Genomic DNA, 13,901 nt, shown 5'->3' with positions numbered 1-13,901 from the left:
GATGAGAGGCTATATAAATTGTTTAATAATAAGTAAATATTGTAAACCACCCAGAGTCTGTAATAAATGCAACTGTAATAAATGTAAATAAATAATTAATTTAAAAATACTTTCAAACTTGTTATATAATATTCTCTGTCTCTCTCTTTACACACAAAGATACACACTCACAGACTCACGCTCACACACACTCTTAGTTGTTAGCTTTCAGGAAACATCTAAGGAATTACATCCTCGAAAAAATGTACACATATCCAAAAATACTGGCTTGTAAATTATAAGACAGATGAGTATCAGATGTAATTACAGTATATGGTACTGTGTTTTCCCTTTTCTTCTATATTGTTAAGACTGATTTTGAGAAAAATCAGACTGCAGGGAAAAAACACATCCTAATTTCTTGTGCAATTAATCAGGATTTTGGAAACATCAGTTTTTGTGAGCTACAGCTCACTTCAGTCTTACAACTTCTATTTTATTTCCTGTAAGTATATGTAGGATTGTAGCCTAGATAACTATTTTATTTCTTCAAAGTACTCTGTAATCTGGGAAAAAATAGTTGGGATTGAAAAGGAACTCTTCAGCCTTTACATTAAATTGTAGTTATCAGCATTCAGGGGAAACAAAACAAAACATACCAGTTAAAATGTTACACATCTCATATCTTAAGAATTTTAAAGGTATTTCAGGTTTTGCCTTGGGTAGGATAGCTCTTCATTGTTGAAAGTCTTCATGAAAGGTAAATTGAATTAAGTGAAAAAAATAATTGATAATGAAATAATTGATTCTGCATAGAAAGTGGTTTCTATGTACATTTCCATTTAAACCACAACTATTTAATGGGAATTATAAACATCAGCTTCAGGACTGGAAGAATTAATATATTCCCTCAATATTTCTACCCTTAGTATATAATTTATGTTTTTCTATTTTTTCTTCTGAGTTACTTTATTGTATACCAATTCTGCACTTGTCCTCATTGACAATGTCAAACCCAGCAGTAGACTTATGCTATATCTTTTCACAGCTTCTCCCTGCATTCGTCTTCACACTCTAGTAGACACACATTGTCTGCCTTCTTGGTCTGCTCTGTCACTTCTCCTGTAAGACTACCATAGCTGGACTGCTAAACTTCAGAGAACCATACATGACAGCAAAATGTTAATGCTTTTATGTGGTAGCTCTAACGTTCCATGGCTGAGATGCGGAGGCAATAAGAATATAAATGGCACAGACTGATTTGACTGGCCTGTAAGGAGTCTGTAGTGTATAGATGGCCTTGAAGAACACAAGGAAGATCTGCTACCAAGATAAATGGAAAATGAGCCCAGGCCAAGAAAATAATTTGAAGAAATGCCTTAGAAAGCACACTCCTCTGCATTCTCATGAAGATAAAACAGGCTTGCAAGATTCTGCAGCTGTTCTAATAAAACTAACTTAGATTTTGTATGGTGTCTGTTTTTAGTCTGCTAGGGTTGATAGAGTCTACTTGTAGTGAATCAGAATGATTTGGGGCAGGCAGAAAGTGAATAAATGCAGGAACTGCCTTAAGGGTATTTTCCCTGCTTTGGCAGCTACCTGTGGAAATTCTTAAAAATATATACATATACTATCATGACAGGGTGATAATACTGTAAACCTGAATATATATATAAGTATATACTCTGTGTGTGTGTGTGTGTATGTATGTGTGTGTATGTATGTGTGTGTGTGTGTGTGTGTGTGTGTGTGTGTGTGTGTGTGTATGTGTATGTATATGTATGTATGTATGTATATATATATATATATATATATATATATATATATATATATATATATATATATATATATATATATATATATATATATGGTATTCAGCTTTGTTCGGGTATTTTCCCACGTCATTGTAGTTGTGCTTTTAAAGTTGTAGCAACGTTTCGGCAGAAACTCATCTGCCATCATCAGGCTTCTGTATTGTGTTTGTTTGTGAGTCAGACTTTCACAGCCGTTTCTGTTTTAAATTTGGTGCTAGCCTACTGTTTTGCCAGAATGGTTTTTTCTTCGTCATGATTGGTTGGAACCAAACGCCTGGAAGACAAGACACACATAAAGACTGAACTATGCATCCTGACTAAAGTATTGACAGCCAATGGCTTCCACAAAAGCAAAATCACTGGCTTGATCCACAAAAACACACTGAGACATAATGGAGACCTAGAAGATGAACAGACCTATGGAACAGCTGCCCTGCCCTACATAAGAGGTACTACAGACAAAACCAGTAAGATACTACACAGGCATCACATCAAGACGGCCTTCAAAACAGACAGAAAAATAGCAGCCATCCTAAGAAACCCCAAAGATAAAATTGACCTGGAAAACCAAGGCATATATGAAGTCTCTTGTGCATCATGCCCTGCCACATACATTGGACAGACCAATAGAAGAATAAGTACCCGCCTGGATGAACACAAAAATGCAGTCAAAAAGCTGGAACACACTTCCTCACTAGTCTAACACATGGAAGCCACAGGTCATAGCATCAACTTCAATGGCACCAAAACCCTGGCCACTATAGAAAACCCCAGCCACAGAATTATCAGAGAAGCCATAGAGATTGAAAAAAGACCTGAAAGCATGAATAGAAGAGATGATTTCACCAGACTGTCAATCATTTGGAAGCCTGCACTCACAAATAAAAAAATCTCCACACCACTAGCCAGACAAGCACCTGGACACAAACAGATCCCCCCTGATACCTCCAGCTCAAACACACCCCAACCAGGCACCCAGATGAAACCTAGCTTCCTAACTAACGATAGCCATCCATTTACCCGGAGCCAAGCGGCACTAAAGGCCTCCAATAAAGTAACACAATGTTGCCAGCCAATCAAGATACAAAAAGACCCAACAAACAGACAGAAGATATTAGAAACACCAATCAAGCAGAACACAGCAAACTCCAAGACCAATAAACACAGACCAAGACTCCCAACCAATCAGGGTGAAGAAAAAACCATTCTGGCACAGCAATAGGCTGCCCCAAATTTAAATCTGAAACCACTGTAAAAGTCTGACTCACAGATGAACACTATACAGAAGCCTGATGATGGCAGATGAGATTCTGCCGAAACGTTGCTACAACTTTAAAAGCACAACTACAAAGACGTGGGAAAATACCCAAACAAAGCTGAATGCCATATATATATATGTGTGTGTGTGTGTGTGTGTGTGTGTGTGTGTGTGTGTGTGTGTGTATTCTGAGGTTCTCACGGATATTCGTATGTGGATCTTTGGTTATTCGGGTTTTCTCCCACATAAAATTGGAAGTATCTAGGCGACGTTTCGATGAAGTCTCATTCATCATTTTCAGGCTTGTGTCTTCAGCTTTATGCTTCTCAGAGTAATGTGAGCTTGCAGCTGCTTCTTCCTTTTAACTGCTAGTGGGGTTGTGACTTGATTGGTTGGGGGTTTGGCTGTGTTCTGATTGGCTGGGGTGTGTGTTCTGTTCAGGTGGGGGTTTGGTTGTGCTCAGGTTAGTCTTAGTTGCTGGGGGATTTGAGCTGGTGAGCTGTGATCCTGCTGTTTGGCTTCGCGTTCGTGGTCGTGCTGCATCTTCATGGTGGGCATCAGTTCACTTCATGTATGGGTCGGAGGGGTTTAAAGCGGGTTGTGATGCAGCTGTGGTGCGGCTTCTGGTCCATGGTCATGTCTCATCTTCTGTGTGGGTGTGAGTCTGCTTTTTACATGGAAGTGTGGTGGTGGCATCTAGTGTGGCTCTCATGGGTGTGGGTCTGGTGTCATTCTTCATGTTAGGTACTCATCTGTTCATGAGGGTGGGTTTCCAAATGGCTGGTAGGTGGGAGGTGTCATCTCATTTATTCATGCTATGTGGGCGTTTTTCTATCTCTATGGCTTCTCTGATTATTCTGTTGTTGAATTGTTCAGTTTTGGCGATAGTTCTGGTATTTTTTAAGTCAATCTCATCTCCTGTGGCTTTGAGGTGTTGGACCAGGGAAGAGGTCGGTTCTTCTTTTTTGATTGAGTTCTTGTGTTCTTCAATGTGTGCACTTAGTCTTCTGTTAGTTTGTCCGATGTATGTGGTGGGGCAGGCGGTGCAAGGGATTTCGTATACTCCTTGGTTTTCTAACTCAGTTTTGTCTTTAGGGTTTCTCAGGATGGTGGATATTTTTCTGTTTGTGCAGAATGCTGTTTTAATGTTGTGTTTTTGGAGGATCTTGCTGATTTTGTCTGTAGTGCCTTTTATATATGGGAGGAGGGCTTTGCTGTTCTCTTGTTCTCTGTCTTGGATTTTGGTTGGGGTTTCTTTTTGGATTTGGTGGGTAATCTTTCTTTGGAATCCATTGGCTGTTAGTACGTTAGTGAGAGTGCGTAGTTCAGTTTTTAGGTGTTGTTCATCGGCTAAGCATTTTGTTCTGGAGACGAGTGTCTCAGCTACGGAATTGATCTGTGCTGGGTGGTGATGTGAGAGTGCGTGTAGATAGCAGTTTGTATGTGTTTTCTTCTGGTAGATGGTGTGTCCTGGGGAGCCATTGGATTTTTTGTATACTAAGACATCTAGGAAGCAAAGTTGATTGTTAGCTTGATCCATATATATATAGATATAGATATAGATTAGATATAGATATAGATCTTTGGTTGTTCGGGTTTTCTCCCGCGTAAGATTCAAAGTATCTAGGCAACGTTTCGATGAAGTCTCATTCATCATCTTCAGGCTTGTGTCTTCGGCTCTGTGCTTCTCAGAGTGCTTCTAGATACTTCGAATCTTATGCGGGAGAAAACCCGAACAACCAAAGATCCACATACAATTACCCGCGAGAACCTCAGAAAACATATATATATATATAAATATATATATATATATATGGCATTCAGCTTTGTTTGGGTATTTTCCCACATCAATTGTAGTTGTGCTGGGAAAATACCTGAACAAAACTGAATGCCATACATGTAAGTACCCACAAAAACTTAAGAAAACAGACAGACAGACAGACAGACATATATATATATATATATATGTGTGTGTGTGTGTGTGTATGTATATATATATATATATATATATATATATATATATATATATATATACACACACATACACACATATACACACATACATACACACAGGTGTGTGTATATGTTACAGAAAATTTATATAGATTTGGTATCTAACATTCTTTATGATAGACAGACAGACAGACATTTAATTGTTTTTTTAAAATTCCTCATTATTGTCCTTTTAAAAAATATTTTAAATGATCTCTTCTGGGTTAGTTTTCCTATCTCTTTTTGTCTCTCATTCAATCACTCACTCATTCATTCAATTTAAAATCTCACAACAGTGACTTGGATGAGTAACATTAACAATGTTAATGCCAGGGTTCCAAGTAATAGTCCCATAGTAAGCAAAAAAATAACTAAAACAATCAAGAATAATTATTGGCAATTGAGGACAATATCCATCTCACCCATTTCAGGTACCCTATGATAAAACTTTAATATTATAAGATACAGTAGGCTACTTGTATGTCTCATTATAAAAATTATTAATTAATTGATTCAATTTTGATACCCCCCAACTAATCAATTTTGAGTTCTGAAGTCTGGAGTAAACCAAATGACAGGTTTGGATGAAAATAGTTTGATTTAACCTCAGTTGGTCTGAGAATTTAAGCATGGCTGGGTTTCCCACATATTTGGATGGGAGAATAACACAACCATAGGGCAGATTCACAGGGGAAGTTGAAAATCATCCTAGAAAAAGTTAATGACATAGTGCTTCCACCTGCTGCCAAGAAAACAACATGGATCCGTCTTTTAAAGTCACCAGGAATTTAGCTCAATTCAAAAGAGACCACCTGCTCTGTGTAATCTAGATGAAAGTCAGCTCTGACTCAAGATGAAAAATATTAAAATACAAAGCAAAACCCTATGGAGAGATATGGAGAAACAATACCCATAATTTTATCTTTTCAGAAAAGTATTATTCATACTTCACCCTTTTTTATTTACTGTACAGTTAAAAGAATCTTTAAATCTAAGGATATTTATTACATGCTTGCAGCTGTAGACAAATGTCACAATGCTCACTATACCAAAGAAGAGCAGATGGGACATATTTATACCTGTGAGGAATAAGTAACATATGGTGGTAGTAAGTTTTACATTATTGGAACTGCAAATATACCAAGTAAGCTGCATGTCTTGCAGCTACCTGAATCTGCCAAAATAATGACATACCTTGCATTTTGGTAAAGGCTACTTTGGCTTGTAATTTGCCATTGTTCATAACTTGTTCATTGGGGTATCAAGCATATATGTATGAGGCTACTTCAGGGAAAAGTATCAGAGAACAGTTTCAGAGAACAGACATTGTAATACTATGCATATTTACATGGAAGAAATATGAGTTGTTTTCCAATCTTATTTTACATGAATCTTTTTCTTAACCTTTTTTTAAAAAAAAGGAAATTTTTGAACTAATGAAAATAACAGGCCTTTCAGGCCTTCATAATTCTTTTGCACAAGTGGCCCAGATTGTAGGTCATTTATTTATTCATTCATTACTACAGATAGTCCTTGGTTAATAATGGTAATTCGGAACAGAGTTTCTGTCACTAAGTGATGCAGTTAATTGCTTAGCGACAGACATCCTGTCAATCTCCATTGCTATCATTAACCAATTCCCACCAGTCATTAGGTGAAGAACCCTCCCAATTTAAACCATTCCCAGCTTGATCTATCCATTCCATCCCTGAGTCTCAATAATGTAACAGACGATGTCCTCTGTCTCCTCTTGAACTCACCCCCACCTGCTTATCTCTCCGTATCTTTTTGGCCACATGCTTGCTCCCTATCACCAGCTGCTTCCACCACCCAGCCCTGGCCTATGCTGTCATGCCTGCTGCACCACATGGCGTATTATTCTTGCTGTGTCTTCTTTCATACCACCTTCTTTCATCTTCTTTCCTCTGCAGCTGGGGCTTTTCTTGTGCCTGGTCAGGATCTTCATTTGTGCCTCTGTGTATGAACCAGACAGGACCTTTGTTCACATGCCAATCAGGACCGCCAGTCATGCCCTACCCAGGGCTTCTTTCACGAAATAAATTTAGCACGTTAAAAAAAGGACCCAACTGTATCAGCACCAAATAAGGACCTGGGTGGAAGGGTCCTTCTTTTGCACTGGTACAGCTAGGACTTTCTTTCACATGCCGGACTTCTTTTGTGAAGTGGGGGGCAAGACTAGACCTGAATGCAACAGTGAGAAAAGAGGAGACATGAAAAAAGGCCTCGACTGGTATAGTAATGGTGCGGTGGGTGTGGCACTTGTGGGCAGGGCTGGGCAGCTGCTAGCAACGGCTGGGAGGGCAGTCAAAAGTTAGTCATAAATATTGGTGGTCCCAAGTAGTCCTGAATTTTGTTCATGTAATGTGGAGGTGCTATTGATATGTATGTATATGTGAGTAGGTGTGCATTATATTTTTACATTTCTGATTTTACAATTGCTTCCTCGCTACTTTTATGTTGACTACTTTACTTTTTACTTTTTTTACTTTTATGACTACTTCTGCATTTATTTTTGTCCTGGGGCAAACACAAAGGAAACAACGTAGAGCTTTATTAGATAAACCAACCATGCACAACACTCACAGCTGCTTGGGTGATTTGTTAGGAACCCAAGAGATTTGCTTGCATAAACATTTGCATCATTTAAAAAAAAAGCCTGCATATAAACATATGGATACAAACTCTATTTGTTATACTAAAAATCATAGGTAGAATAAGTTATTTCTCTCATGAGAGTGAATGAATGACATCTTCTGTGAGTTATAACAAAACATACCAAGGGAATCCAAATTGATGCAAGCCAGAGTAACCAGAAGAACTTTAGCTTTATTTTTCATTCCCAGGGAAAAGTTTTTTTATTAAAGTGCAGCTTCATAGAAAATGCCTCATTAAATCTTTGCAATTGTTAAATTATATTGGACATCAATAAAATACAACAATACCTTCATTTGTTCAGAAGCAAAAATAAGGTATCATACCACATATGTCTTTCCTATAGCTGAGTGTGCATTTGCATTTAGGCAAATGGAGTTCTAGGAAAACATAGAGTATTTTAGCACCCATAACATTTTTAGTTTTAATTTAGAATCATCACAAATAGAGATGGGTTTTCAAGGATTAAGGCAGGAATCTTTAGATCATTTTTAAAGAATAAGCATTAATTGCTTATTAATTTTCCACCAGGTTAGTGTTAGCAACATAAGATTCTGACTTGATGGCAAGTCAGAATATAGTTCCATTTGGCTCAATGAGTTGTTCTCCACATTCCAGGCTTCAAATCTTGTCCTGGGTATTGAATCAGAGGCGTTTTGTAGCAGAATGGAGGTAGTCCTCGAGTTACGACCACAATTGAACCTGTGGTGGGATTCATTTTTTTTTACTACCGGTTCTGTGGGCGTGGCTTGGTAGGCGTTGGCAGCGGGAGGATACTGTAAAATCTCCAGTCAGAGGCGGTATTTGCCGGTTCTCCAAACTACTCAAAATTTCCACTACCAGTTCTCCAGAACTGGTCAGAACCTGCTGAGTACCACCTCTGACAAGCCCAAAATTTTATGTTGCTAAATGAAACCTTTGTTAAGCAACTTTGCCCCATTTTACCACTTTTCTTGCCACAGTCGTTAAGTGAATCATTGCAGTTCTTAAGTTAGTAACACGGTTGTTAAATGAATCTGGCTTCCCCATTGACTTTGCTGGTCAGAGGGTCGCAAAAGCTGATCACATGACCCCAGGATACTGCAACCATTATAAATATCAGTCTGTTGACAAGCATCTAAATTTTGATTACATGACCCTGGGGATGCTGTAAGAGTCGTAAATGTGAAAAATGGTCATCAATCACTTTTTTCAATGCGGTAGTAACTTTGACCGGTCACTAAATGAACTATTGTAAATCAAGGACTACCTTTGAGCTGGAAACTTTCATCTGAAGAAAGCAACTCAGGCAATTATATTTCTAATATAATAAGAAAGGAGAATCTAAAAGAGAGAGAATGTTTGCCTAAAGCAGGTTTTTTTCTCTTTCTTCTTCTAGTCTCCCAGCAAGGTGAAAACCAAAGACGGCTGTATAGAGAACTACTGAAAAATTACAATCGATTGGAACGGCCTGTTGTGAATGACTCACAACCTCTTGTAGTAGAACTTCAACTTGCGTTGCTGCAGATAATTGACGTGGTAAGTTAACTATAATCCAGCTCTCTGTTCCTGAACCAATGACAAATACCTCACATTTTAAACCAGTCATGTACATAAAAAGCTAAGAATTTGATGGAGCAGTCCAGTCTACTCTGTTTTCAAGGCATCGTAACCCTGAAAGCAAAGATCCAACTTAGCAATCAAAATAATAGTGATTGATAGCCCAATCTTTGATAAATTTATCTGGTCCTCCTTTTAAAAACATCCAAACTGGAAACTGTTAGCCTGTTACCATATTTGATGATAGCAAGTTGCACCATGTAACTATCTGTTCTTTAAAGAATTACTTTCTTTATCCATCTGGAATCTCTGTTTAGTTTCAGTGATTGAGTTCTAATATTGTGAGAGAGGGTGAAGGACTCTCTAGCTACATTTCCCATTCTGGGCATGTATTTTTATATCTTTATCAACTCTGCCTTTATCTGCTTTAAGACTGAAGCTAAAAAGACAGTGTAGTCATACAGAATCTATTCTAGCTTCCTTGTAATTTTCCTTGCACATTTTGCTGCTTTTCCACGTATATGATGCAGTCGTTGAAGCGTGCTGGCCAAGAATGAATAAAAGTATTTCAACTAAAGTGGCACCATTGATTTCTACAACATGATATTGGTTGTTTTAATTGCCATTTTTATTATTAATGATTGTAACATGGGACTTATCTTTTTATAGTGGCCATATACAAGAATTGGATTTTCATTGAGCTATCAATGATGACTCCAAGATCCTTTTCCTAATTAATTGCTGCCAGCTCACATTCCATTAAAATGTGGTAGATGGGGCCAGCATTGTGTAGAAAAGCATTTTTCATTCTGAACCCCATTTACCTACGTTGGAGAGATCTAGACTTTACAAAATCCCTTCTATTTTAATACCTTGAAAGATTTGGTATTACCAGCAAATGTGCGCAGCTTACTAGTCATTCTTGATTATTTATAGACAGATTAAAACCCATCATACAGAAAGACAACATTTTCATGTCTTTCCAGGGTAAAATTGTTCATCTGTTCCTATTTTTCATTTCCTGTTCTTTAGCTAATTTTCAGTTCACAAGAGCATATCTTCTTATCCCATGCTGTTGCATTTGCTGATTTATTTCTGGTGAGGGATTTTGGTAATGATCTTTTGAAACAGTAAATTGCAATTTATCTTAGATTTCCTCTGCCTGCATTTTTGATCACACTTTCGGAAACATCTAAATTAGCGAAACAATATTTCCAGAAGCTTATATTGGTTATCTTCAGCAGGGCTTGTTTTCTGTATATTTATGTACTTTTACATTATCCTATCATATCTCAAACAAACATTAAACTAACTAACTTGTAATTTAATAATAAGATTGCAATAGAATATTATTCCAATACTGGTTCATCTAAATCTGTATCAGGACATTGAGATAGCCCCTTTTCAAGAACAGGTATTCCTGTTCTTGAAATTTGTATCATTTATACTATTGGAGTAAATTTAAAGAATGGCAAATAATGTCTTTTTTCCTTAGTAGTAGAAAAGGGAAATCCCACTGAGAGCTAAATGTGTTCAAGATTCTTTCCATGTCATTATTTTCTGTGATGCCGGTCATGTTTAATGAGATTAATATATTTTAATGTTTTTCTTAGATTGTAAAGCAGGGACAATGAATTTCTTGCTTCCAGATATTGTTGGACAACTGTTGCTTTCAGTTATTGTTGGACTCATCACTCTCACCCATGCCAAGGGAACCTTGGGTGATGGAAATTGCAGTTTAACATAGACCGCCATAAATGTCTTTTCCTGTTCTATACTCGTAATAGAATTTATGAACATGTTTGGAAAGTAGCTTCTATATTTGCTTATATGTTAGTGCTTCTACTAAAAACCTATCTATAAGAAATTACACCTGGATGATTTTGTTAGATGATTTTACCAATTTACCCATCACAATGGAAAGCATGGAATATCAGTGAGTTTTTTTGGCAATTCTGCTTCTTGACTCCATCTTGTCAAAAAAAAGTGAAAGGAATATAGACGGTCACAATATCTAAAATGTTTCAATTCAAACCTCAAGTATTTGGAAATAGCTCATGCTTGGATCATCCTTTCTTTTTGATTTACAACAGCTGTTTCATGCTTGAAATGTGGTGTCCTGCATTTTAACAGAGTTTGAATCAATGTTTTGCATGCTGCTAATAAAGAGGCCTCTTAGTCTACGCACCTCTAAAATGGATCAAGAATAAGGAAAAGCCTCGTGATCTCAGAGCTTAAAGGACATTTCCTGATATGCATTATACTGCTCCCTTCTTACAATGTGGTTACTTTTGCAGGTGGGGACAGAATGATTACAATAGATTTTTGAAGCCTTTAGTTAAGTTTCATTTTGTCGATTTAAGTCTGTGTGGAGTTTAGAGCCTGAGGGCCTGGCCTATTAACTTATTAGCAACTTGTTAAGGAGCTTTTGCAAGCGAGCCATGAATTAGCTCCAACCAGAGCTACTCCATCTTAATCACTTTGTCTATGCTTTTGCTTGATATAGCCATTGTTGGAATCAGCAGTTAGGTAGCACTTAATTTGACACTTATCAGAAGAAGCTAAAGAGGCTAACCACAAACACTTCAGTTATGGGAAATGTTAATCTGTCTGGCAGATGGTGGCTTTATAATGTGCTGAAGAATTTTGCAAGGAATAAGGAAACACAGTGTGGCATTTAGCTTAAGCTGTGCTCATGAATGTCCAGGCAAAAGGTATGGAGATGAAAAATTCATTATTAGCATATTAAAAAAAAAAGAAACCCAGAGGTGGAGAGCTTAGCTAGTTAAATATACCCCACATACTAGCCTAAACTGTGCATGTCTCCAATGAATCAGGAACAAGTGATGACATATCAAGAAACTGTGATGTGTATACAGTAGAACCTCTGGTCATGACCATAATTCGTTCCATAACTTTGGTGAGTTCTTTGTCTTCAGGAATTTCTGGGTCAGGGATCGTGTTTGATTGCCACCTGAGTATGTGTTTGTGATCAGATTCAAAAATTGTGTGATTTGTTTTTTGGTTGGAACCTGATTTGGTCGTGACCAGACCAGAGGTTCTACTCTATGTGGTTTTATGGTATAACAACAGCTTGTTGAATGTCAATCCATTTGGGCTTGGATCCCACATGTGCATCTTTACAAACTTATAAACAGTAAAACAGTATAAACAGCATAAAAAGTATAAAAAATAATTTAAAAAAGCAATAAAAAGCAATAACCCCATACCCCTGGTGACAACACACAGTTAAATGAGCCACTTGATGGGCTCCATCCCACTCTGAGTTCCCCAGGCTTGTTGGCTGAACCAAATCTTCTGTGCCTTAGAGAAGAGTGTCAAAGTGGGGACCAGTCTAATTTCTGCAGGGATGATGTTCCATAGGGAGGGAGCCACCCTAGAAAAGGCCCTTCTTCTGGGCCCTACCCAATGTACCTCCTTAGGGGATGAAACCTGCAACATTCCTTGCCTCCCAGCTCTAGTAGCAGGTGGATATAACCAGCAAGAGCTGATCCCTCAGATAACCTGGTTCCAAGCCATGAATGGGCTTTAAAGGTGACTTTAAATTAGCTATAAGTCTGTCTCATCACTGCAAAGAATGATGGCAAATTGTCTAACATATAAAAAAATAAATTGGTCATATTTAAGAGGGTCATTGTGCCTTCCTCATTGGCTACTACAGTTTAGTCCAGGGGTGTCCAACCTTGACAACTTTAAGACTTGTGGACTTCAACTCCCAGAATTCCTCAGCCAGCAAAGCTGGCTGAGGAATTCTGGGAGTTGAAGTCCACAAGTCTTAAAGTTGCCAAGGTTGGGCACCCCTGGTTTAGTCAATAGTATGAAAAATCAGATATTCTAGGAAAAGCCAGATACTTCTCCTTATCTGTTCTGTATTTATTACGGAAGCCAACAATGTGGATTGTATAATTGGTACTGAGATGAGTTGGTATATTATACTGTATATATCATTCCAATCCGCCTCCTTTGAAAGAGAAACATCCAGTTTTGAAGGGCTCTGTGAAGATCAGATATGAAAGCAGTGCATCCTTTTCAAGCACTATACATATTAGATTTAGATGGATGCTCATCAGCTCCTAATGATCCCCTTTTTGAAAGTAATTGATCTGATTACCTGATTTCCATTGCAAATGATTGTTTGCCTGGATTTTATCTCTTAACTAGACTTCTGTTTAATTGTAACTAAGGACCAAAGGGACTTATATTAGGTGTTTCCCAGAATGTTAACACATGGCTTTATTGCTCTGGAATGCTGAATGAGACTCTGAAATGGGCAGCTATCCCTGATGTTTCACAAGTAATTTGTTGATTAATTACGAAGCTTTTTACAATTTTAGGCAGAAGCGTCTTGTATATTGAAATAAATTATGAGGCATGTGTTCCTTATTCATCAGATGCTGCTCTCATAGGTTTCTGCAAAGCTGTAATAGTAGGTGGTGTGTGTTCTTCCTTTCCAATTGTTTAGATTGCTTAGCTGTAAATGGGATGGCTACGAAGCTTTTTACAATTTTAGGCAGAAGCATCTTGTATATTGAAATAAATTATGAGGCATGTGTTCCTTATTCGTCCCTTATCCATATGAAGTTAATCAGCAATGTAATTAGCAAAATATGCTGTGAGAAAGGATT

General features: G+C 37.6%; 1 protein-coding gene across 1 annotated transcript in view; it reads left to right on the top strand.

Annotated features, from left to right (window-relative positions):
- Positions 1-13,901, top strand: part of LOC113444099 (neuronal acetylcholine receptor subunit alpha-7-like) — a 108,562-nt gene that overhangs the window by 24,995 nt on the left and 69,666 nt on the right. Inside the window, exon 2 of the mRNA XM_087926402.1 lies at positions 9,095-9,234. Within this exon, the coding sequence (XP_087782528.1) occupies positions 9,095-9,234 (140 nt within the window). The remainder of the gene's footprint in view (positions 1-9,094; positions 9,235-13,901) is intronic.

This window comes from Pseudonaja textilis, chromosome 2 (assembly GCF_049901715.1).
Source record: "Pseudonaja textilis isolate UNSWEBS1 chromosome 2, rPseTex1.2, whole genome shotgun sequence".
Classification (NCBI taxonomy): Eukaryota; Metazoa; Chordata; class Lepidosauria; order Squamata; family Elapidae; genus Pseudonaja; species Pseudonaja textilis.
Note: the sequence above shows the minus strand (reverse complement) of the source record. Positions and strands in the feature narration are given on the sequence as shown.